The 23,851-nt window shown below is 45.8% G+C and overlaps 3 protein-coding genes and 1 non-coding gene across 4 annotated transcripts; 2 read left to right on the forward strand and 2 right to left on the reverse strand.

Annotated features, from left to right (window-relative positions):
* Positions 1–6,667: 6,667 nt before the first annotated feature.
* Positions 6,668–10,029, forward strand: LOC542193 (expressed protein DH12). The gene is made up of 4 exons (NM_001111807.2): positions 6,668–7,049; positions 7,151–7,435; positions 8,330–8,858; positions 8,950–10,029. The coding sequence occupies exons 1-4, from the start codon at positions 6,783–6,785 to the stop codon at positions 9,681–9,683; spliced, it is 1,815 nt and encodes a 604-aa protein (NP_001105277.2). The 5' UTR covers positions 6,668–6,782; the 3' UTR covers positions 9,684–10,029.
* A 1,635-nt stretch (positions 10,030–11,664) lies between these two features.
* TRNAR-ACG (transfer RNA arginine (anticodon ACG)) lies at positions 11,665–11,737 on the reverse strand. The gene has a single exon. It is a non-coding gene; the product is annotated as a tRNA-Arg (tRNA).
* Positions 11,738–13,326: 1,589 nt separating this feature from the next.
* Positions 13,327–14,520, reverse strand: LOC103630608 (uncharacterized). The gene has a single exon (XM_008651655.4). It carries the CDS (start codon positions 14,001–14,003, stop codon positions 13,578–13,580), a length of 426 nt encoding a protein of 141 aa, XP_008649877.1. The 5' UTR covers positions 14,004–14,520; the 3' UTR covers positions 13,327–13,577.
* Positions 14,521–18,220: 3,700 nt separating this feature from the next.
* Positions 18,221–22,857, forward strand: LOC103630609 (proline-rich receptor-like protein kinase PERK2). Its single transcript, XM_008651656.3, has 8 exons — positions 18,221–19,778; positions 20,576–21,070; positions 21,190–21,276; positions 21,382–21,452; positions 21,530–21,606; positions 21,704–21,851; positions 21,950–22,111; positions 22,249–22,857. The coding sequence occupies exons 1-8, from the start codon at positions 18,317–18,319 to the stop codon at positions 22,600–22,602; spliced, it is 2,856 nt and encodes a 951-aa protein (XP_008649878.1). The 5' UTR covers positions 18,221–18,316; the 3' UTR covers positions 22,603–22,857.
* The last annotated feature ends 994 nt before the right edge of the window (positions 22,858–23,851 follow it).

Below are 23,851 nucleotides of genomic sequence, written 5' to 3' on the forward strand. Positions count from 1 at the left end.
AAGGCTTTGCTTCAATCCACTTAGAAAATATTCTACAGCCACCATGACATATTTCAAATTATCTTGTGCTGGTGGAAGTGGGCCTAACAAGTCCAAGCCCCATCTTTGCAATGGCCAGGTTGGTTGTATTAACTGAGTTAATGACGAAGGTTGTTTTTAGTCTCTTGCACATTTTTGGCAATTTTCGCACTTTTGGACTAGATCTGCTGCATCCGAAGCTGCCTTCGGTCAGTAAAATCCCTGTCTAAAAACCTTTCCCAGCAAAGGCCTAGACCCAATATGAGATCCACACAATCCTGCATGTATCTCCTTCATTAGTTCTATACCTTCGGTTCTGGATAAACACTTGATAAGGCGGGAGCAAACTCCATGTTTGTATAATTCCCCTTTTATTATGATATACGATCTTGTTCTTGCTTCTATTCTTTTATTATAAATTTCGTCGTCCGAGAGGCAGTTACCCTGGAGGAAAGATATGGTTTCAGTCCTCCAATCTTCACTATGTACTGGAGAAATGGCGAGCACTGCTCTCTCCATGAGTTCAACCGAAGGTGCCTTTATTGTTTCGAAAAATACTTCTGAAGGTAGAGTGAGCCGCTGATTTGGCTAACAGATCTGCATGCTCATTTTCACCTCTTGGAATGTTCTTGACAGAGAAACCTTCGAAAGAAGCCTCCAACCTTCGAACTGTATCCAGATATTTTTCAAGTTTCGGATCTCTTGCCTTGCTACTTTTATCTATATGGCCAGAAATGACTTGAGAATCAGTTTTCAGAATAGCCCTTTTTATTCCCATTGCCCTTAACTTCCGAAGCCCCAACAAGAGTGCTTCGTATTCAGCAATATTATTTGTACAACTAAAGTCTAGCTTGGCTGCATAACATGTTCTGACTTTTGAAGGTGCTACTAGAACAGCTGCTGCTCCTGCGCCGAAGGTTCCCCAAGAACTGTCGCAGAACACTGTTCAAGCTTCAGCATCTTTATTTATCTCTTCTTCCTGAGCCCCTGGCGTCCAGTCAGCGATGAAGTCTGCTAACGCCTGGGACTGAATTGAAGATCTATGCACATAATTAATGGTGAATTCATTAAGCTCTGCAACCCATTTTCCAATCCTTCCAGTAGCCTCTCTGTTCCTCATGATGTCCTTTAGAGGTTGTGACGAAGGAACAATTATGTGGTATGCTTGAAAATAATGTCGAAGCTTTCTAAAGGCCATTAACACAGCATATAATACCTTCTCCAATTCTATGTAATTTTTCTTTGATGGACTTAAAACTTCAGATACGAAGTATACTGGAGCTTGTTTTTTAGCCTGACCATTTAGCTTCTCATGTACCAGTGCCGCACTCACTGCAGAATGTGAAGCTGCCACATATAAGAGCAATGGAGCCCCTGGCGCGGGTGGAGTTAATGTTGTTAAATCAATCAAATATTGTTTCAACTCTTCAAAAGCTTTTTGTTGTGCCGGGCCCCATTGAAAGACTTCGGCCGACTTCAGTATTTCAAAAAATGGCAGATTTCTTTCCGCTGATCTGGATATGAATCTGTTTAATGATGTTAATCTTCCTGCCAGCTGTTTAGCCCCTTTCTTCGTGCTTGGTGGCTCCATCCGAAGGATAGCTTCGATCTTGCTTGGGTTAGCTTCAATTCCTTTCGTTGATACCAGATAGCCAAGGAACTTGCCTTTCTTCACTCCAAAAACACATTTTTCTGGATTTAATTTCAGGCTAGCTTGCCTGAAATTGGCAAATGTTTCTTGCAAATCAGCAATGTGATTTTCTTGCTTCGTGCTTTTCACTATGATATCATCAACATAGGACAGCACATTTCTGTCTATCTGGGAATGAAGGACCTTGGCTGTCATTCTACTGAAGCTTCCTCCAGCATTCTTGAGCCCCTCAGGCATCCGAAGATAGCAATAGGTGCCACTAGGAGTTATGAAGCTAGTCTTCGGCTCATCTTCCTTCTTCATCCAGATTTGATGATAGCCTGAATAACAATCCAATAGACTCATGAGCTCTGAAGAAGTTGTTGCATCTACAAGAGAGTATATTCTTGGTAGCGGGAATTCGTCTTTTGGGCATGCCTTGTTAAGATCTGTGAAGTCAATGCACATTCTCCATTTGCCATTGGCCTTCTTCACCATGTCAGTATTGGCTAACCACTCTGAATATTTTACCTCTCTGATGACACCAGCACTGAGAAGCCTTTTCACTTCATTCCGAGCACCTTCGGCTTTATCATCAGACATTTTCTGAAGCCTTTGCTTTCTTGGCCTGAAGGATGGGTCCACATTGAGTGAATGTTCAATGACATCTCTGTTGACACCGCAGAGATCATTGGTTGACCAAGCAAAGACATCTTTGTTGTTAAATAAAAATCTTATCAAGGTTTTCTCTTGCTCTTCAGATAACTGAGACGCCAGTAGTACTTTTTGCTCTACTATGTCTTCACATAGAAGCATGGGCTTCGGCTGATCCACCGAAGCAGCCTTCTCTCTTTTGTATTTGTAATGTTCACAGACTTCGGCTCCATCTATATTGTGAATTGCTTTTGAGTCTGTCCAATTTCCTTTGGCTTTTATGGCAGCTTCTTGACTCCCATTAACAGCAATGGGCCCTTGTTCCGAAGGTATCTTCATGCATAGATATGTTGGATGAAGTATTGCTTCAAAGGCATTCAGTGTTCCACGACCAATGATTGCATTGTAAGGATATTCCATGTCAACAATGTCAAAGACTGTCCGGTGCCGCATGAGGACAAAGCCTCCAACGGTCGACCAGCTCCAAACCTTAACGACAGGGTGACGTGGCGGTGCACCGGACTGTCCGGTGCGCCCATCGCCAGCAGCCTTCTCCAACGGCTACAATTTGGTTGGTGGCTATAAATACCACCCCAACCGGCCACTTCAAGGTGGGGGAGCCCAAGCAACATTCCAAGTCATATAGTTGACATATCCAAGCCCTCCCAACCACCTCTATTCATTGATCCATCCTATACACAAGATTTAGACCATTTCAACCTACACAAGTGCCACAAAAGAGAGAGCAAGCAAAAGAAAGCTTCTCGTGTGAGTTTAGCAATAGTGCCTTGTGAGATTCATTGAGGGAAAGTGTGTGCTACATCTTGTGTTAATTTGTGCGTGGAGTTTTGACTCCCATTGAACTTCCTCCAAAGTTTTGGAGGCTTGTAAAGCTAGCAAGAGACACCTAAGTGTGTGGTGATCCTTGAGAAGAAGAAGAGCTCGTCGGTCTTGGTGATCGGTGGAGAGAGGGAAAGGGTTGAAAGAGATCCGTCCTTAGTGGACTCCTCAACGGGGACTAGGCCTTCGAGGGCCAAACCTTGGTAAAACAAATCACCCGTGTCTCTTGTGTTTATTGCTTGTGATTTGTTTGTTCTCTCCCTTTCTAAGTTCTCTTGCACTACCTTTTGCTAATATTATTTAGTGTTGCTTCAAGTTAAATTCACATTTAGAGAAGCAACTCCTTGCAAGAAAGAACTTGTGTTTCTCCTCTTTTTATCTAAGCCCTCTTGCATTATTCTCCACTAACATTTCTAGTAGTATTGCTATTGATTAAATTCCGCACTCTTTGAAAACAATACTCGTTGCAAGCAAAGGACTTAGTTTTTATACTCCGATAATTGTGCATCTTGTTCTAACCACTAATCAAGGGATCTAGTTGGGGTGTAAAGTTACAATTTTTAGGTTTCGCCTATCCACCCCCCTCTAGGCGACTTTCAATTGGTATCAGAGCTAGGCACTTCATATTGAGTCTAACAACTCGAAGTGATAGCTCGTAGAAGATCCCAAAAGAACAAGAAGACACCTCCGAAGGAAAACAATGAGGTAACTCTTGAGATATTACTTTTTGATTGTTCTAATTATGTTTCGTGATCTACTAGGGTGCTAAATGCCTTTACAACCGTAGATCCTCACTTGGAACAAATTTTAGACAAGAGTATAATACCCTCTAGTTATAATGAAAAAATGCTTCCGAGGAAGATCAAAGATGTATACGCTTAAACTACCTAGCTTATGACATCTTAAGTAATTCTCTTAGCAAAGAAGATTATCGTGCCTTCATAATGAATTATAATGAATCTATTCGTGATGCGCATGATATTTAGACTAGAATTAAAAATAAATTTGATGAGTCCAAACATGATGGTTCATTTTGTGCTTCTACTTCCTTTGGTCCTTGTGAAACTAACCCTTTGAAGGAAGAAGAAGAAAGTGAACGTTGGAGACCAAATGATGAATCCACCTCTCCAAAAGGTTTGTCTTCCCATTTCAACTCCTTGCAAGAAAGAACTTGTGTTTCTCCTCTTTTTATCTAAGCCCTCTTGCATTATTCTCCACTAACATTTCTATTAGTATTGCTATTGATTAAATTCCGCACTCTTTGAAAACAATACTCGTTGCAAGCAAAGAACTTAGTTTTTATACTCTGATAATTGTGCATCTTGTTCTAACCACTAATCAAGGGATCTAGTTGGGGTGTAAAGTTATAATTTTCAAGTTTCGCCTATCCACCCCCCCCCTCTAGGCGACTTTCAGCCCTCCCTTTGGAAGAAATTAAAAGAGAGGACCTTCCGGGGGAGAAGCACATTTGACAAAAGATAGATGGAAACAGAGGAAACAAGCCCAAGAACGATGACAAAACAACAACGTATATGGCTCACGCACGACGCGTAACGAACCGTCATAGGAAAGGGTCCGTCCCTTACACTGCATTAACCCCCAAGTAATCCACATGGATTACTCGGGGGCTACATCTAACAGATACGCTTGTGCGCACCCAAAAAGGAACCACACAAGAAAAGCTTCTACGCAACTCCAAGGAGTTACACAAAGGCTCGGGGGTTGTTGTTGGGTACTTGGTAACATGGTACCCAAAGAGGGCACGGAGGCCTCCCATAGACGGTCCATGAACCAAGCGGCCCGCCTACCAAGCATCTCGGCGTAAAGGTCCAAAAGGCCTCCCGAGGACGGCCCGCCAGGCCGACTAGCTAGCCCACCAAACAAATATCCGTCGAGCAACCCGTTGAGGCCAGGCCGCCGAGCAACCCAGTGAGGCGTGGCTACCGATCAACCTGCCCGCCGAGCAACCCAGCGAGGCGAGGCTGTCGACTAACATGCCCGCCGAGCAACCCGGCGAGGCGAGGCTACCGACCAACCTGCCCACCGAACAACCCAACAAGACAATAGCTGACTCTCAGGAAAAGCCGACCTAGTACTATCAAGCCACGTCGACACGATGGGACATCACCGAGCCATACTCGGACTATGGAATAGGTACCGAGGGGTCCCTGTCAGGAACGACGCCAGATACGTATCCCTGCTGACTAGTGGGATCAGACAACCCCGGTCGTAGAAACCTCAACATTGGGGTCTCTACAGAGACCCATACACCAGAGGGGACGGGGCAATACAACGTACCAGACGTGCGTCTACGCATGATAAAAGATGACGCTAGTGGGATGACGGAAGATGAAGCTGTACTGAAGACATCCCTAAACCACTCATTGAGCTGACTCAATAGAACCGACAAGCACCGCCACATCTAAATTGGAGTAGCTACAGGAAGGCGGACAGGATACGACGCCATACCAGAGGTACGACAGCGCACGCCTCGGCAGACGACTCCGTAGGGGCTACAATGCCTAGAAACATGATTCAACAGATGAGACCATAGGGGCTACGAGGCCCAGAAAGGAGGAGCCCAAACTCCACTCCAGTAGAATACTAGTCCTCATTGTAACGTCTACCCTTGGGCTATAAAAGGGCAAGACAACCCCATCCAAAGATCATCCCATATCTCTATGTATTCACACAAGCACTCAGTTGTAACACGTTCCAAGCAATACCACGATCAGCACTACACTGGACTAGAGATCCGGTCTGAATCAGTATAACCAACTCGCCTTAGATCCACCCTCGAGCCCCCGTAGCTCACCATTCGGAGTGAGTCCGAGCTAGCACCCCTGTCGAACACAAATCTTATTATACCCCGGTTACATAAACCACGACAGGTTTAGATCGTTGGATAACTCTTATCCCTTACTCAAATCCAATAGACAATATCATTTGGATTATTCTTCTCCCCTCAATCCTCCCCTGACCTTACTGCCCCAACCTCTCTCCTCCTAGTGACAGCGTGGCATCCTCCCCTTCCCTCACTTGTGTCGTCGTCCATGTCGATCCCTCTCCTCACGTTAACAAGTCGTATGATAGTATGATAAGGGCAGTGTAGGGACATAGCTGGATACTTAATTGGATGTTAAAATTTTAGTCTCCTTTCTTCAATTACGAACAACGTAAATTTATATTTATGTTTTTAGCATTGAGATTATTAAAATTTATAAAAAGTACATCTCAAATTTGCTCTATATATTTTTAAACAATTAATATAAAATTCATGTTATTCGGGTTCAGATGTTTTTCGCTTTTTTATTATAGGGTGAAAATAATGTAAAAAATTATTAAAAACATATTCTTATCTTTAATAATATATTTAACAACATGATTAAAGATTAGCACAAATTTTATATAATCTATATTAAAATATTAGATTTATCATATAATTCGTTGCGGTTGTGTTTCTTCCCCGCAATTTCCTCAAACGAAACTTGAGCATAGGTACCGTAATTTTTTTCATAACATAAAACAAAGAAAAGGAGTGGGGCGGTCCCTTTTTGCAAACCAACACAAACGCCGAATCGAGTCAATCGGCATTCGGCCGTCCCCAGTCCACCGGAAATAATTGCCTTGATCAGCAACGATGGCGGGAGATCCGGCCGCCGGGGTCGGCGGCAACGCCCACCCCGCGTCGGGGAGCAAGAGCTCCCGCTCGTCGACGCGGCACCGTCAGTTCCGCGACCGAGCCAAGGTCCGAGTCGACGACCTACAAGAGATGTTCTGCGGCCTCCAATCCGCTCGCAAGGAGAGCCGCTCCGCCGACGCCGCTGTCCTCGAGGAGCAGGTCCACCAGATGCTCCGCGAGTGGCGTGCCGAGCTCAGCGTCCCATCCCCGGCTTCCTCTCTCCAGGCAAGTCCCCCGAACCCTAGCCCTCCGCCCGTCCCACCGTTCCCCTTTCGTCTTTCGTGCGCAGTAGATTGGTGCTGACGGGTATTCATGGTGCGGCGCAGAACTCGCAGGGGAACAACCGGGAGGCTTCGGATCCACCGTCGGATACGCTGCGACTGCTGCAGCTGGCGGTGCCCGAGGAGGAGGACGATGCCAGCAGTAAGCTCCTGGTGCCCCCTTCTCGTCAGACCCACGAGCACGGGCAGGACAGCAGGATGGCCAATACTGATCAGCAGTGTGAAGCTATAGATGGGGGCACTGCTCCTGCGCAGCACTCTCTAGGTCAGGGAGTGGATGGAGATTGTGGAGAAGTGTCTTCTGTTGCTAATGCAATGTTCAATCATCGGGTAGTCTTTTTATTTTCAATTATCGTTCTGGAAACTGTTCTTTTTTCAGATTGATAATGCGGAGGAGCTTGTCTCGATGAATTACTAACATTGTGATGCTAGTCATTCTAAGGAAACCCAAGCATGTGGATTTTGTTGGATAGTGTTTAACTTTTGAGTGATTGGTCACTTAGGCATTCTCTCACTGAGGCTTTTCGTTCTAGAGGATATCTATGTGTAGGATGGTCTTTTTTTAATTACTATGTTGATGATATTGTCACAATAACAAAATATGTCAACTGGATACAGTATCTTTGTTTGCATTAGAACTCACTAGTTTTCTTCCATCTTGTTATGTTGTTCAGTTGCAAATTATATACCATAGTATCAGTATGGATCAGCACTATAAACTAACTTCATTCATGAGTGATGACTTGTTTCAACTCGCAGTGCCTGATACTTTAGTGCTATACATGAGTATCATAGACAATATGTTGATGCATGTGGAATAATGTGGTAGTACTATTTAAGCTTCTGAAGAGTACAAGTCATAACAGTATATCTTTGTGTAGTTAGGCTAGTTGTAAATAAAAAATAATGGTAGACTCTTGAAAAATCACAATTTTAGGCCTCATATCATGTCTCAAAGTTTTGAGTTTCTGATTCAATTTAATTGTTATGGGCTCTAAACTGTACCTTGTGACAAAGGAGCATATGTACATGTTATGTTACTTGTAGGTTTGATACATGATTACGAACCTAGACACAAAACAGAGGACAATAATTGGCAGTGGTTGGCTTAACCAATAACATGCTGTTTCATACCATTCCATTATTCTGTTGCATGTAGTGTATCATGTTTCTTTTACCATCTCTATTGATAGCTTTAATGAGCCTATCTTACTTTGCTTGCAGATGTACTATACAGACTATGAACTTAATATTGATGATTTTCTGTGTGGTGATGGTTACAAAATAAATATTTCTGGTTCTAATGAAGATCAGTTCAATAATCTGCATGGGATTGGCCAGTTGGGACATCAACAGTTTGATTTGCCATTAGATTTGCCACCTACTCATTCATATGCTGATGCAAATAACTCTGAGCAAAATACTGGAGATGTTTTTGTTCACATGTCAGACTTGCTTACAACAATATGGCCGTCACCCTCTCAGTATTTGGGGCCAAAATGTGCACTTTGGGACTGTGGTAGGCCAGCTGGAGGGACAGAAGACTCTGGAGATTACTGCAACCCTTACCATGCTGGTTTGGCTTTGAATGATGATGGTCTTCTTGGGATAAGACCTGTGATGCGTCCAAGAGGTATTGATTTGAAAGATGGGCCACTGTTTGCTGCTCTCATTGCAAAAGTTCAAGGAAAGAACGTTGGTATTCCTGTGTGTGGAGGCGCTGCTACGTCTAAATCCCCATGGAATGCACCTGGTAAGTATTGTTATATTAGTGCTAGCATGGATGGTTAATGTTGATAGCATCAAATTATTTTGCTAACTTCTATGTTGTGCTGTTGTTGCAGAACTTTTCGATCTTTCTCTTCTGGAGGGTGAATCTCTTAGAGAATGGTTGTTCTTTGATACTCCAAGAAGAGCATTTGAGAGTGGCAACCGGAAGCAGAGGTCATTGCCGGATTACGGTGGTCGTGGGTGGCATGAATCAAGGAAGCTGGTAATGAAAGATTTCGCAGGTCTGAAGAGGTCCTATTACATGGACCCACAACCATCAAGCAGCCATGAGTGGCATCTTTTCGAGTATGAGATCAATGCTTCTGATGCCCTCGCCTTGTACCGTCTTGAGTACAAGTCCTCTGACCCCAAAAAGGGTGCTGCTAAGTCAAAACTGGCTAGTCCACTGAATGAAATCCGGCAGCGAATGGGCAGGCTGACTGCAGACAGCCCTGTGGAAAACAAGCGGACTGCTAGGAGCAAGCCAAAGGCTAACCAGAACCAGAAGGATACCAATGCAAATACCCGTCCACATGTTAACACTCCCAATCAAGTTAATGCTCCAAATGCTTATCAGACAACGCAGCAGGTGAACCAAATGGCATTTCTGAATGGAAACGTTGTTTATGGACCTCACCTTCCACATTCTGAAAGCGTCGTCTATGGACCTCATCTTCCACATTCTGAAAACGTTGTCTACGGACCTCATCTTCCACATTCTGAAAACGTCGTCTATGGACCTCACCTTCCACAGGGATACTCAGCCGAAGGAAGCAGCTTCTTTTGGAACCCAAGTGACGGGACTTGAAGACGCAGGCAGCATCATGTAGCTGCTCATGCATTGCATGGCACTTATCAAGCAAAAACCTCTAACATCATCGACCAAGTTGGGGCTGAGTAGCTTGGCCCTTCACATTTCTAAATTCTAAATGGTTGGTTTCTGCACGGGGGCCTGGCAGGTCGGTGTATTTGAATTTTGAAATGCAGAGGTATACTTGCATAAACTCTGTATAATATAGCCGGTGTCCAAGTTGCCAATCTGAATGTAAATTAGTCTGCTGTACCAGTAACCAGTTGCTGCTTGGGTATGTTAGATTTGAGTCCTAAGTTCTTTGAGCCGTTTTTACTCTCGACCATTTCATTTTATGTGCCTATTTATACGTGAGAAACCTGTGAAGTTGGATTGGATCTATTAAAATCTATGCCACACCATTGCCAAAGTCCCGAGCCAAAGCAGCACCCAGAGCAGGAAATTGGAACTCGAAGCGAATAAACTCCCGCTTTGACTCGCAGATGTCTATTCCATTTTCTGAAGAATAGTTCCACTCCTGACTACCTCACCTTTCAAGTTGATGTTTGATTCACGAAATATAACGTAAATGGTAATGGTTTACGCTCGAGTATCAAGTTGATGTTTGATTCACGAAATATAACGTAAATGGTAATGGTTTACGCTCGAGTAGCAGAGGTAACAAGTTTGTATCATTTTTTAGTGTGGTATCTGATTACTGTTATATTTAAATAAATATGATTTAATGTTATCAGTTACTCGTTATATTATAAATATGTGAATCTTACTCATTATATTACAAATATGTGAATCAAAAGGCACCTAAATTCATTATCAAGTTTACAAAACAGTACATCAAGCATGATAATCATATATAAGGGTTAGGGATACAATACGCCATTAATGGGATAATTCCTTCTAGGTATACAATAATCGCAAATAGTAGAAATACACTTCATCAATTTTGATATTGATGTCGGACTGTTGAACAGTCTGGTGTTGAGCACACCAAACTTCTGCTGCTGCTAATAAACAAAGTAACTTGGTGGACCAACGTTAAACAGTTTGTTATATTTCAATCTAGTGTGCAGAGGCTTTGTTTTAACAGTAAGGGCGTATCAGTAGTCTTCCCGCACTGTGCGAGGTCTAGAAAAAGATATCTATAAGCGCCAAGTCTTACCTTCCGGTTACAGACGGTAGACTCTAACATTGCACCAGGCCCACCCTTCAGCATGACGTCTATGGACCTTTAACAATGTTTTCACGCTTTTCTTTCAACATTTTTTTATTGGTGTTCAGTTAACAATTGCTGCTTCTTTTTTCTATCTGACTCTAAACTTGACAACAAAATTTACTTTGGATTCGAGGAATGACTTACTTAATTTGCTGAAGAAACTTGAGAGCTCTGCTATGTTACTGTAGCTTAGTTCTGTCTATAGATGATTAAAGAAATGAGCTTACGATGCCTTTTGTTTACTCAAAATGTGTATTATAAGATCTCTCTTTTTTATTTTGATGTTTGACTTGTTTCTGTAATGAAAATATAGCATGACAAAAATGATGTCCGCATTTAGTATATTTTAGTCCCTTCATTTTATTACATTTTATTCTCTAAATTAACCGTATTTATTAATTTAGGAATTAAAATGGAACAAAATAGAGGGACTAAAAATTAGTCTTTAAAACCAAACACCCATTTAATAACATATTCTGTTGCTAACATGTTTTCATCATTGTTGTGTCATAAATATTTCTACCAGCTGACTAGTAGTTTTGTAAAGTTGCAGTTGCATATTGGTAAGACAACGTCACAACGGACATCTCCAAGCTGTCGACCCATTGTGCAGGCTATGCTTTTTCTAGATGAAAAATTGGATAGAGGTAAAAAAATAAAAACAAGATAAATCAGTTTTCGTGGTAAAAATATACACAGGTGGAAAAAAATAAATCAAAGATAAATCAGTTCACACAGTAAAAAATGGATAAATAAAAACAAATTCGACTCCGCTGGGGATCGAACCCAGAATCTCTGGTTCCGTAGACCAGCGCCTTATCCATTGGGCCACGGAGTCTGTGTTGTTTAAAAAATTACTGGTTTTGTATACATAACATATACGTTAACACATATATGATTTGATATTATCAAATAATATTTATTTTATATAATTTGTATACTTTGTTGAACTTATTACTCCCTCTTATAGTATGTAAGGCGTAATCATATCTTGTTTTAAAGATAAAAAATATTTTTTTGATGAACAACAGTACTATTATGTTATGTCGATATATTTATGTTTAAAGAGAGCATGTTTTATATTGTGAAACCTAAATTTAAAAAATACTTATAGGAGAAGTAGAGAGAGTAAAGCGTAGTAGGTCCTGTTGCTACTATTTCGTTGCGTGGGACATCAATTCAAAGTGAAATCAACGCCTTAGACAGCTGTTCGTTTTGGATTAAAGACAATTATTCGTACCGCTGTAGCTGCGATTCATAAAGACAACATTATAGAAGTAGTAGAAGTCGGTACGAATTAAAGCTAAATGAACAGACACAACGCTGCACCGAGCTTCGACAAAGCTCCGTCCAGAAGGGCCCAATAATGTGGTGTGCCATTCTTCAGTAGTACCGCTCCTCATCACCACTTGCGTACCAGACATTTGGGATGAAGACCTTTAGATATTGTTTGGTTCGAGAGTATAGTAGTTTCTAATTTAATAATGTTTAGATTGGTTCTATGTAGAAGAAAAAAGAGTGGCTCTAAACTGAAAAAGTTATGCGCACATACTGAAATCATCAAAGTCTAAAAAAAACTCACGTCAACTAGCTCCGGAACCGAACACTACCTAAAGACAGGAAAACACCTAAACCGAACTAGGCGCTGCAGCGATACTACTTTTGCTACGGATTTAAGACTGGAGGTCGTAGCCTAAATACAGTTCCACATTATATGCTAATAATGCAATCCTGTTGGTGAGCTAGCGTCGTCAGTACTGCCGGCCGCATGTAGATGTAGTTCGGTTTCAGATGGCATGAGAATTCATGACGAACCAACGACAACGAACCAATGGCCCCTTGCTCTAGCCACAAGCAATGCCGTGCCGGAAACGGCAGGTCAAGACGGATATGACCGAACAGGCGCCGCAGATCCAAGAGGCCGCCCTCTTCTTCTACGCGGGGACCGGCTGTTTCGCTGTGCAAGCAAAAGCAACGGGATATATGATATCTGTGTGCGCTGACATCAGGTGCAAAGCAAACCCCCATGGATTAATTCCATACGGTTCTAGTTATTGAGCCTGATGCTGATTGGCAGTGAAGCTTTGCTTTTTCGATCATCTCGCTAATGATGGCATCGGTATCATCGTGGCTTATACTATTGTGTTGGTTACCGCGTGATTTTCCTCAGGTGGTTGATCTGCGCCGCGTTGCTTTTTGCTCGCTTTCCTGTTAAACAATTCGTCCCCCACGGCCCACGCCCACCACCACCACACACACACACACTCCCATAAACACATTCTCCAACCAAATTGATTCTTATCTGACGCGTGATGGGTGCATGCAACATTGCGCTGATTTTTTTTTTTAAAAAAATAAAGAAATCGGATCAGCAGTTCATCGCGATTCACGAGAAGTCATGGACGCAAGCGAAATCGAGAGCGAGAGTGGGATGGAACGCACGCATCGAAGGAGTTTTGTTGCCGAGAACGAACTCTGCTTGAGACATGCATCCCCAATCATGCATCTGTACAACCAAGAAGCAACGCAACGGCACGGCACGGCACGGTGATGAAGCCATCATCCTCGACACCGGCGTCGCAACCACCGCCTCAAGAATCAAGACCAACAGCTACAGCTCAACTAACAAAAAAAAAAGATAAGCAAATTAAAGATCTACTATCTAATATAGCTAAAAGCTAGCTCTCTCCGGCGGACTGGTCGACCGGGCGCCGGCTCGATAGCGGCGCGACCCGCGACGGCGCGGGACAACCGGCGGCGGCTACGTCGCAGGGGTGGCAGCGGCCGTCGTCGAAGTTCTTGGCGTAGCTGTCTGCGTCGTACTTGAAGGTGGCCGCGGCGGGCGGCGCCCTGCTGCAGACGGTGCTGCAGATGCTCTTGCTCTCCCGCACCAGCCGCCGGAGCAGCCGCCTCCACGCGCGCCGCGCGCCGCGGCCGCCGGCGTCGTCCCCGCTTCCGCGGGCGAGCAGCTGGTAGCGGGCGGGGCTCCGGCGCACGCCCGCCGGCAGCGGCCACGCCGGGGAGGCCGCCATGCAGCCTGAGAAGTAGGACGACGACTGGGTCGTCGGCGTCGACGGCTCGCTGTCCTCGATGTCGAGCGGCATGGCTTGACAGGAGGGCACACAGGCACAGCGAGACAGGCGGCGGCTAAATATCCTACGCTGTGTCGTGTGTATTGGTGGCGGTCTCTTGATCTGATGGCTTCTCTCCCTCTTCGTTTTTTTCTTTTTATAAGTATAGGGAGGGGACGGTTACATGTAGATACCGAGCTAGATATCAGATAGATTATGACGGTAAAAGTCGGAAACCTATTTACGATAGATTATAGATGTGTTTCTGTTATCCGCTAGAATCTATCTGTATATATTCTTGATCGGATCTAATGTTACTCCCTCTGATCGATCACAAGTATAAACCCAATCTAGTTTGGTCGTTAGCGTATCCTCAGCGTTGCCTCGCTATCTCTCTGTATTTTTTTTTCCTGAACAGGAAGCAACCCCGGCCGTTTCTATTGAACCAAAACCAACGAAAATAAAGAGTTCGTAACCAACAAAAAAATAATATAAGCTACCAGCGTTTCGTCCTAGAGACAGCTAAAGACTACAGTTCCGACTCTTCATGTGGCTGCAACCCAAAACAAAGAGACTCTCCAACTACAAATGGTAATGTGTTTAGGACTTCTCTGCTCTACTATTTTTAGACTTGTCCTACCAACTTCACCGTAAAGTAGCTCTCCCATGAAATTTGTAGAGTTTTTAAACTGTTTAGCTTACATAATAACTCAACTTTAAAAATATCAGATACTTGTACCCTTCAAATTTGACCTCCACTCATATCAAATGTTCGCTGCATAGGAAGGATCACACAGTCACCGTGCTGCGAGAAGAAGGCGCACACAAACAAGACGCGTGGACCCAGCACGAAGAGGAGCGCCTGCACCAACCGTGGGAGAGGCCAAGAGGAGTAGGAGATTGCGGCGGCCAGGAGAGCGTCGGGGAAGAAGGCCTATGCAGGCAACGATATAGGCGACAGAAAAAAAGAATACAGAAAACGGTTTCGTTATTTCTCCATAACAAATAACATTGGTGGATAATTAACCCTGAATTCCACGTTTACATCTAAAAATATATTTTGTGGAGTAGCTATTTGGCTGCTCCACCAAAGCGGTGGAGTTGACCCCAATTCCACATTTTTTGGAGAGCAGAGTTGCTGAAGTTGAGACTGTTTGGCAAACAACACGTGAAGTAGAGTAGTTTCAAACACGTGGAGAGGAGTAGTTTTAAACACCCTCTTACATGTATCTGAGATGAACTCTCGACAGACCAACAGCTTCTGGCCACTCCAAACAGGAGTCAAACAAAATAACAAACACAGTCATAAGACCAATACCGCTTTCCCTCTCGCACTGTTTTTCGATCCGCCATTTCATCTTCCTGGTGATCTTCACCCTTCAGTTGATTGCCACACTAATCTAATTGTCTAAGACTCTTAAGCACGATTTAAAACTAATATGTCTGTCTCAGCGGTTAGCAAGACCACAAATATGCTCAAAATCTCAACAATGAGGGCACCAAGTTTGATTTAAGGAAGACATAATTCTTCACAAGTAGCAAGAGAAAGTATATTTTCGAGATGAATGGCTTTAATTATGGTGAACTTAGTCTTCTTGCTCGCTAATGTTCCAAGTTCGAGAATAACAAGATCAAGGACAATAAAATGACTCACGTGATAATAATAATAATAATAACAACAAGAATGACATGCCATATAAGGGCTAGTTTAGGAACCCCAATTTCTCAAGGGATTTCTATTTTCCCAAGGAAAATTAGTTCATTTTCCCATAGGAAAATAGAAATCCCTTGAGAAATTGAGGTTCCCAAACTAGCACTAAAAGAAGAAAGATTGCAAGAAAAAATAGTTCTACAAGAGTTTTCAAAACAAGGAAGAAGTAATATTTTGAAGAGGGGAGATAGGAATAAAATAAGATTTTTATAAAAAGGTTTCTAAAACAAAACGAAAAACATAGGTAGTACGATAAGGCTAGGGCAAGTAGATTATGTATATCGCCATGCAAAATATTGTTGAGCACTTGTTTTGTATGGTAGACTGCACTATTTAAAGAGTGAGATTTGAAACGAGAGATAGGGATGAGTAAGGTTCTATAGATAGGCAAATAGACAATGTCCCATGCCACAGTGGTCGCTGCGCGCCAAATGCCTGGCATTGAAAATGCTCGCTACACAAATTTGAATTACGTTGTCGCGGTTTTGTTGTGGCACACATTATTACGTTAATTAGGGATGAAATATATACTTATCCGAATATCAATATTTTATTATCTTTTTCTTTGATTGTAAATAAATACGATATAAAATCTGCTATGAAAATTCGTATTCTTGTTTTTAGCATCGAGCTTGTAAAGATTTATAAAAGATAGGTTTTAAATTTATCATATATTTTCTCAAATGATGATAGATATAAAATTTGGATACAAATTTGATATTTTTTCGTTTTTTTTTTGTAGGGAGCAACAAATAATATATAAAACAATTTATACAAAATCTTGTTCTTATTTGTAATAATGTTTTTGGTAATATAAAAAAAATATCAGCATCAGGTTTTATACATGTCTATTTTAAAATATTAATTTTATCCTAACTATTTGGATATTCACTTTTTGATCTTTAACCTTAAATCTATCACCAGGCAAACGTCAGCCATAGTTTGTCAAATTTATGACGCGCTAGTTATTGCGAAGTGTGGCAACGAAATAAAAAGAACCTGACGCTGTTTTTCATTTCAAACTTCATTCACCGTGCAAATCCCATATTTTACATGCGAACAACTAAGTCTTCTTTTGTTGATGAGGTGACTACTGGAGCTTTTATCCTGCATCCTTTCTGGAAAGCTGTTGATCGCCCATGATTAGCAGCAATTATCACTAGCTCACTACTGGAGCTTAGTAAGTGCGTAGTTAGTGAGAGGACCACTTCAATTATATACGACGGTGCTTCCTATGAAAGATCGATCATTGCTAGCTAGCTAGCTCAAGATAGCGCCAACCCCGCTGTACACTTGCGCCCTGTAGTCTCAGCTCTCTCAAGTACATAGACACAGCACTGCACCAGCTGCAATATTCAAAGTTGCACACCCACTCCGACGTGTTCCTACTCAGGGCTTCAGCCTCAAGAAAAAAAAACAATAAGGAACATTAGTTAATTAATGATGGTCTGATGGAGATGAATTATTCCAGTCTGCACTGAGAAAGAAAGAAGGCTCATAATAACGTTGTGATCCAGATAAGGCTCCACTACAGCACATCAGTGGGCTCGCCCTGCGGCACAATCGCGCGAGCCAGATCGGTCCAGTAGTTGCGCCGCAATTGGGCCGGTATTGCCTGGGACACGGTCCAAATCTGGAGACATATGGCCCGACGTTCTCTCAGGCGTCAGGCTGCGACGTCCGACACGGTCCGGTGCAGTTCCTCTCGTCGGGCTAGAGATGGCAATAGATACTAGAAACCTAAAAAATTTGATAAGTTTTGTCTGATATACGAAGGAGTATGACATAGTTTCTCTATCCACAGATATACTAGTGGGTAGAATCTTTATCTGTTGAGTAGACGGTACGGTATGGTGGATATCACTCATACTCGTGTATCCGTGGTTAAAATATATCCACATCATACTGTTATTATCAATAATAAAGCACATCTTAGCTAAAACAAAATACTTCTCGCGCTATTATTTTTAACTAAATTATGTAATAACATGGTTTGCTATACTTTTATGTTAAACTTATATTTATGTGTTTATTTGATACTTTAATTGATATGAATATTAGAGTTTGAGGACTTTCTAGCGGGATACAGGTATAAGAGCATCTCCAAGAGACTAGTTAAATAGCTTATCAAGCTAAATTTTAGTTAATTAATAGAAAAGTTGCTCTCCAACAGATTAGTCATTTAACTTGACAAGCTATCCGGCTCTCTAAATTGACTACCTTATTAGTCAAATTTGACTAGCAACTCTCGCTAGCCAAGCTAACTTGTACGTTGAAGAGTCTGTTGGAATGAGATGTTATATATAGAGGTTAATATTTATAGAGAGACAAATAAAGAGTCAAATAGAGAGTAAAAAATAAAGATTCTCTAAATAAGTAAGATTCTATACGCATATATGGATAATCTGAAGTCCATGGAGACGTGGAACACGCATGTAGATGTAGCGGTGTAGCGGCCGCCAAAAACGCCGTGCTCGTTTCACAATCCAATCCAATTCTGGTCGTTAAGATTTCGGGAAGTCCACAATGGCGCCACGCTTAAAAGCGAACGGAAACTACGAGATCTCCGCGCTCCAGGCCCCGGCCTCCCACGGCGACGCGTGACGGGGTGGTGGCCGCGCACGCAGCCGCCGCCATGTCGGCCCCTCCACCATCCAATACTTCGCCTCCATCTACTTCTACTCCTGCAGCTGCAGCTGCAGCCCTGTCGCCTCCTTCTCCAAGCACTCCAGAGCCGTCGAACTCGACCACGTCCGCTGCAGCCCCGTCGCTTCCACCACCGCAAGCGCCAGTTCCGCCGCCGCCGCCGCCACCGACCCCGGTTGCTCCGCCGGCTGTTTCTCCTCCAGGGACTCCTCCTGCTGGCCCACCGGCAACGGTGTCTCCGCCGCCTGATCGTCCGGCTCCTTCGCCACCCGCCCCGCCGCTTCTCTCGCCCCCCGTGCAACCGCCAGCGCCTCCATCTGCTCCGCCGGCACTTTCGCCTCCACCGCTGGCGCCATCTACTCCACCCCCGGGACCCACGCCATCTGCCCCGCCGGCGCCACCGGCTCCTCTGCCGCAATCGCCAGTGACTCCTGCTGCTCCGCCGCCAGCGGCGTCTCCTCCTACGCCGCAGCCACCGGTGACACCATCTGCACCACCGGCGTCTCCTGCTCCTATACCACAGCCACCGGCTATACCAGTACCAGCTGCTCCACCGGCGTCTCCTTCTCCTATACCGCAGCCACCAATACCTTCTCCACCTGCACCGGTGATGCCACCACCGTTGCCTGCGCCATCAGTAATCTCTCCTCCATCGCCGCCAGCGATCCCTGCGCCAGTAACTCCCACACCGTCCCAACCGACGATCACGCCGCCTTCACCGTCAACGCCCACTCCGGCGCCTCCAATGCCGCCGGTGCCTGCGCCAACGCCCACGCCGCCGTCGCCTCCAGTGACGCCTGCGACACCACTGACGCCATTACCGCCGCCATCCCCTGCGGTGCCAGCACCAGTGACGCCGTCCCCTCCTACCGTGGCTCCGGTACCACCAACACCCACTCCTCCAGCACCACCCTTGCCGTCGCCGCCTTCTCCCGTGACGCCAGTGCCACCAGTGCCGTCTCCGCCGTCTCCAGTGATGCCATCTCCATCAATACCGGTGCCACCATTGCCTTCCCCGGCAAGGCCGTCTCCACCTTCGCCAGTGACTCCGTCTCCCCCAGGTGTCCCAGCTCCAATCATACCACCATCCCCGCGAACGCCGGAGCCACCACCCGCGACGCCATCTCCACTCCGGCCAGACCCTCCAGCGGCGCCCAGCAGACGGCCGCCCTCGCCGACTCCTGCTCCGCGATCTCCGCATGCCCCTCCTGCTCCTCCTGGCGTAATTCCGTCTCACCCTCCTCCTCCCGGCGTAACCCCGTCGTCCCCAAGTGATGGCCCTTCTTCCACGACATCATTCGCACCTCCGGCGCCGTCAGGTTCAAACGGGACTGTGATCGGCGTGTCCGTGGCCGTCGCAACGGTGGTCATGCTCGGCCTCATAGTCGGCCTCATCTACTGCCTCTGCTGCTCCAAGAAGAGCCGTCAACGCCGCCGCAGCTCTCCGCCCGGTACGTACGTATGCCAACAACGCTCCTATACCCCCATACGTTTGAGCGACACGCTATGGCCTTGGCCGGTGCAAGCGCACCACAGCGCAGTAGTGTTGGACACGCACGCCGTGAGTGCGCGCGCGCGTCAAGCAACGTAAGAAGTTGGCGTGCCCGCGCGCGGGGCCCGCGCCTAGGTCGACGCGCAGTCGCGCACTCGCCACTCGTGCGCCGGCGGCGGCACAGGAGCCACCTTCGCCGGTGTTGGTGACGATGGCGACACGTGCACCATGGACATGCATGGCCCGGGGATCAGCTGGTTGTTGTCTCGTCGAAGCTGAACGGCCGGCGGCTCTTGCGGGATAAACCGTGTTCCTTTTCTGTTCAAGTGCGTGCGTGAGTCGTGACTCACGGCAGCTTGCCGCGTAAAAGTCGGTCATCGTTGATGATGAACTCGTCCATGGAAACAGCGATGGCTAATTGTCTATACAAGTGCGTGCAGTCTAGAGATCTCTGCGTCATCGATCACTTTTACGTGTTTGGTACTTGCATACTGCTTATTATACGTTCTAGAGTTCTCTGCGGGCGTCATTGATCGCTTTACGTACGTGTTTGATAGTACTAGCGTGCTGCTTTTTCTCGTTAGATTTCTGTTTCTGGGTTGAGTAGACTGTTAAGTCGTCGTAACAAATCATGAGACTCCCGTCAGTGACGACGGGTGACCAAAAGAGGTCAAAATTCCACGTATTGTATTGGTGTCTTGTTTTTTCAACTTTTTGCTGTTGTTGTTCTAACTTTTCCCAATATTGCATCCTCAGGCAACGTCTACGGCCCCCGCGGGCTGCCGGTGACGTGGTCGCACCAGCAAGCGAAGCCGCAGTCGCACTACTCGCAGCAGATGCTCGGGCAGTCGTGGCAGACCAGCAGCGGCAGCAGCAGCGGCGTGCTCTTGGGGCCCCTCCGCCCGCCGCCGCCGCCGCCGCCGCCGTTGTTCACGGGCGGCACCGTGTCGTACGCGGAGCTGGTGGCGGCGACGCGCGGGTTCTCGGACGCCAACCTGCTGGGGCAGGGCGGGTTCGGGCACGTGTACCGCGGCACGCTGGAGCGCGGCGGCGGCGGCGGCGAGGTGGCCATCAAGCGCCTGCGGCCCGGGAGCGGGCAGGGCGACCGCGAGTTCCGCGCCGAGGTGGAGATCATCAGCCGCGTGCACCACCGCCACCTCGTGTCCCTCGTCGGCTACTGCATCCACGGCGACCAGCGCCTGCTCGTCTACGAGTACGTGCCCAACAAGACGCTCGAGCTCCACCTGCACGGTACGTACGTACGTGACAGCGTTCTTTTTACGTGCTGGTGCCCGTCCATGCTCGTGGCATGGGTTTGCATTGCGTGCACGGGAACGGCTCGCCTGAGGTGGGTTTTGCATTGTTTACAGGGAGTGGTCGCCCGGTGCTGGATTGGCAGCAGAGGTGGAGGATCGCACTTGGGTCCGCCAAGGGACTGGCATACTTGCACGAGGACTGTGAGTTCCAGCAGCACTGTGCTTGCGTGTTTTCTTTTTTCTTTCTTCTTTATTTCTTTTCTTTTCGTTTTTTGTGTGAAACTGCTTTGTGTTTGTTGGTTTCAGGTGATCCTAAGATTATCCACCGTGACATCAAGGCGGCAAACATACTTCTGGATTACAATTTCGAGCCCAAGGCAAGTGATTTCAGCTCAAGGCGTGTGAATTCTGGATGTCATGCATTTGTCTAAAAAAATGAACATCTGGTGTGCAGGTTTCAGACTTTGGGTTGGCCAAGATACAGCCGGCAGACGACACTCACGTCTCCACGCGTGTTATGGGAACCTTTGGGTAAACCTCTTGTGACTAAGAAGTCTACGACTGTAGTAGAAACTAGAATACATGCATGCACTGTCAGTGACGAACTCGTTTCGTTTTTTTTCTTCAGATATCTGGCGCCGGAGTACGCCACCACCGGCAAAGTAACGGACCGGTCCGACGTCTACTCGTTCGGGGTCGTGCTTCTTGAGCTGATCACAGGGATGACGCCTGTCCTGTCGCCGGAGCCAGACAACGACGAGACTCTGGTTTCTTGGGTGGGTTTTTACCTTGGTTGTTTTGACTGGCTAGCTGTTCGTGCAGAGCGAGGTGACTGACTCTGCTGCCATTCTGCCTGTGGATGTTTTTGGTGCAGTCGAAGCCTAGGCTGGCGAGAGCTCTCGGAGAGGACGCCCTGGACGAGCTGACCGACCCGATCCTGGGCACCAACTACGACGGCGTCGACATGCGCCGGCTCATCGCCTGCGCCGCCGCTGCGGTGCGGTCCACGGCCCGGACCCGCCCCCGGATGGGCCAGGTGAGGTGGCTGGCACTTGCCGATCGCGGCCATTTCAATTCGTTCGCCCGCAGACTTTTGCAGTACGACGTGAGCTTAACCGACACACACTAACAGCAGCGCACGTGTTTGTTTTCGTCGATCCATGGACAACACAGATCGTGCGGTTCCTGGAAGGGCAGATGTCGGCGGAGGCCCTCAACGGCGGCGTGGCGCCGGGGCAGAGCGGGACCGTGGACGACGGCGCGGCCGACCAGCTGCGGCGGATGAGGCGGTTGGCGTTCGTGCCGGCGGCCTCCTCCACGGGGGGCTTCCTCACCGAGGACACGAGCAGGAGCTACGTGAGCGAAGCGACCAGCGAGTACGGGCTGCACCCGTCGTCGTCCAGCTCCAGCGACGACGGCGCCACGAGCGAGGCGGCCAGCGCAGGGAGGGACGGGCAGAGGTCCGGCGAGATCGGCGTCGCCGACGGGATGACCCGCCGCACGCGGTCGGGACGCGCCGACGAGTGACGCTCGCAACGGAGTTACAAATTTTTTTTTTGCCGGCGGGTTGCCGTAAAGTTCCTTCTTGGGTTCTTTAATTTATTAACGTTTGTTACACCATACAGGTAATTAGGAATTCAGGTTAGTGGTAGGGATGGAACTTTTCTAGCTTCCTCGTATCATTTCGGTCCAAGGGTTTGCTAGATAAAAGTAAAACTACTTCCAGTCAAGTTTTGGAGAACAAAAGATATCGAGTAAGACGCAGCGGCTTGATTCCTCTTCTGACCCACGTGCCTTTTTAGCTACAAGAGATTTGCTGAATGCTAGGTGGATAGTTAACATCCATTGGCGTCTACACTCTCACCTCAATCCAGACCTCCAACACCATCAAATGATGACCCTAAAGTCACATGATTGGTAGGCTATATACTAATCTCCGCATGATCCTCATAATACGTGTTCGAGAAAATACTGAGGGTGTTTTTGTCATGGCTCCGCTCTACCTCTACTTCAAAGCAGTTATACTTCAAAACTCTACAGAGTCTAGATTGCTTTCTCATAACATGTAGTAGTGGCGAATTAATAACTTTAAGCTTTATGTCTACGTTGCTTTTTAACAAAAAGAGGTACTCCAAAAATTTATACCGTAGATCTTAAAATCCTATGGAGTTTGCAACTTTATAGTTAGAGGCGTTTAGGTGGCTCTAGCCAGCTTTTCCTTAAAATTTTGCTCTGAAGCTATGCCAAACACCCTCTAAGCATAAGCAATATAAATCTTCACAAAATTATCGGTAAAACTTTATTTTTATCAACAATAACAATAACTATGTTCTATAAAGACTCCAAGACAACATACGGTAAATTTATATCTAACCTTTACAATTATGGATTACTCTGCGCCACCCTAAATATGGGATGCAAGAACGCAGATATTTAAGCATATGACACACTCACACATGTACATATCACATATCATAACCCTTTAATTTAGCTTTTGGTTTTTAGAGGACAAAAGTCGAAGTCAAAAGCCAAACTAACCACACCGTCAGGCTCTAATACCATTCCTATTCACATTAGAGCATATGCAACAATGTCCCAAACTGGTGCTTCAATTTGAAATATAGGGCCCTACACAGAAAAAAGCTACTCCAACAGTGACTTAATTTATAAATTTTGGTCAAAAATTAGCATCCTCTCAAGTGTCTTAAATATATTGTACCGTAGTAAGTTGACCTATAATCTAAATTTAGGGCTTTACTGTTGGAACAAAATAATT

The sequence above is a fragment of the Zea mays genome, chromosome 6, assembly GCF_902167145.1.
Source record: "Zea mays cultivar B73 chromosome 6, Zm-B73-REFERENCE-NAM-5.0, whole genome shotgun sequence".
NCBI lineage: Eukaryota > Viridiplantae > Streptophyta > Magnoliopsida > Poales > Poaceae > Zea > Zea mays.

What these genes read in the sequence shown, in the direction of transcription:
- LOC542193 (NM_001111807.2), top strand. Translation starts at nt 6,783, where the DNA reads ATGGCGGGAGATCCGGCCGCCGGGGTCGGCGGCAACGCCCACCCCGCG. An exon ending in CCCCGGCTTCCTCTCTCCAG is followed by an intron (nt 7,050 to 7,150) that starts GCAAGTCCCCCG and finishes GGTGCGGCGCAG; the next exon opens with AACTCGCAGGGGAACAACCG. An exon ending in ATCCCCATGGAATGCACCTG is followed by an intron (nt 8,859 to 8,949) that starts GTAAGTATTGTT and finishes CTGTTGTTGCAG; the next exon opens with AACTTTTCGATCTTTCTCTT.
- LOC103630609 (XM_008651656.3), top strand. Translation starts at nt 18,317, where the DNA reads ATGTCGGCCCCTCCACCATCCAATACTTCGCCTCCATCTACTTCTACT. An exon ending in CCGCCGCAGCTCTCCGCCCG is followed by an intron (nt 19,779 to 20,575) that starts GTACGTACGTAT and finishes TTGCATCCTCAG; the next exon opens with GCAACGTCTACGGCCCCCGC. An exon ending in GCTCGAGCTCCACCTGCACG is followed by an intron (nt 21,071 to 21,189) that starts GTACGTACGTAC and finishes CATTGTTTACAG; the next exon opens with GGAGTGGTCGCCCGGTGCTG.
- LOC103630608 (XM_008651655.4), bottom strand. Translation starts at nt 14,003, where the DNA reads ATGCCGCTCGACATCGAGGACAGCGAGCCGTCGACGCCGACGACCCAG.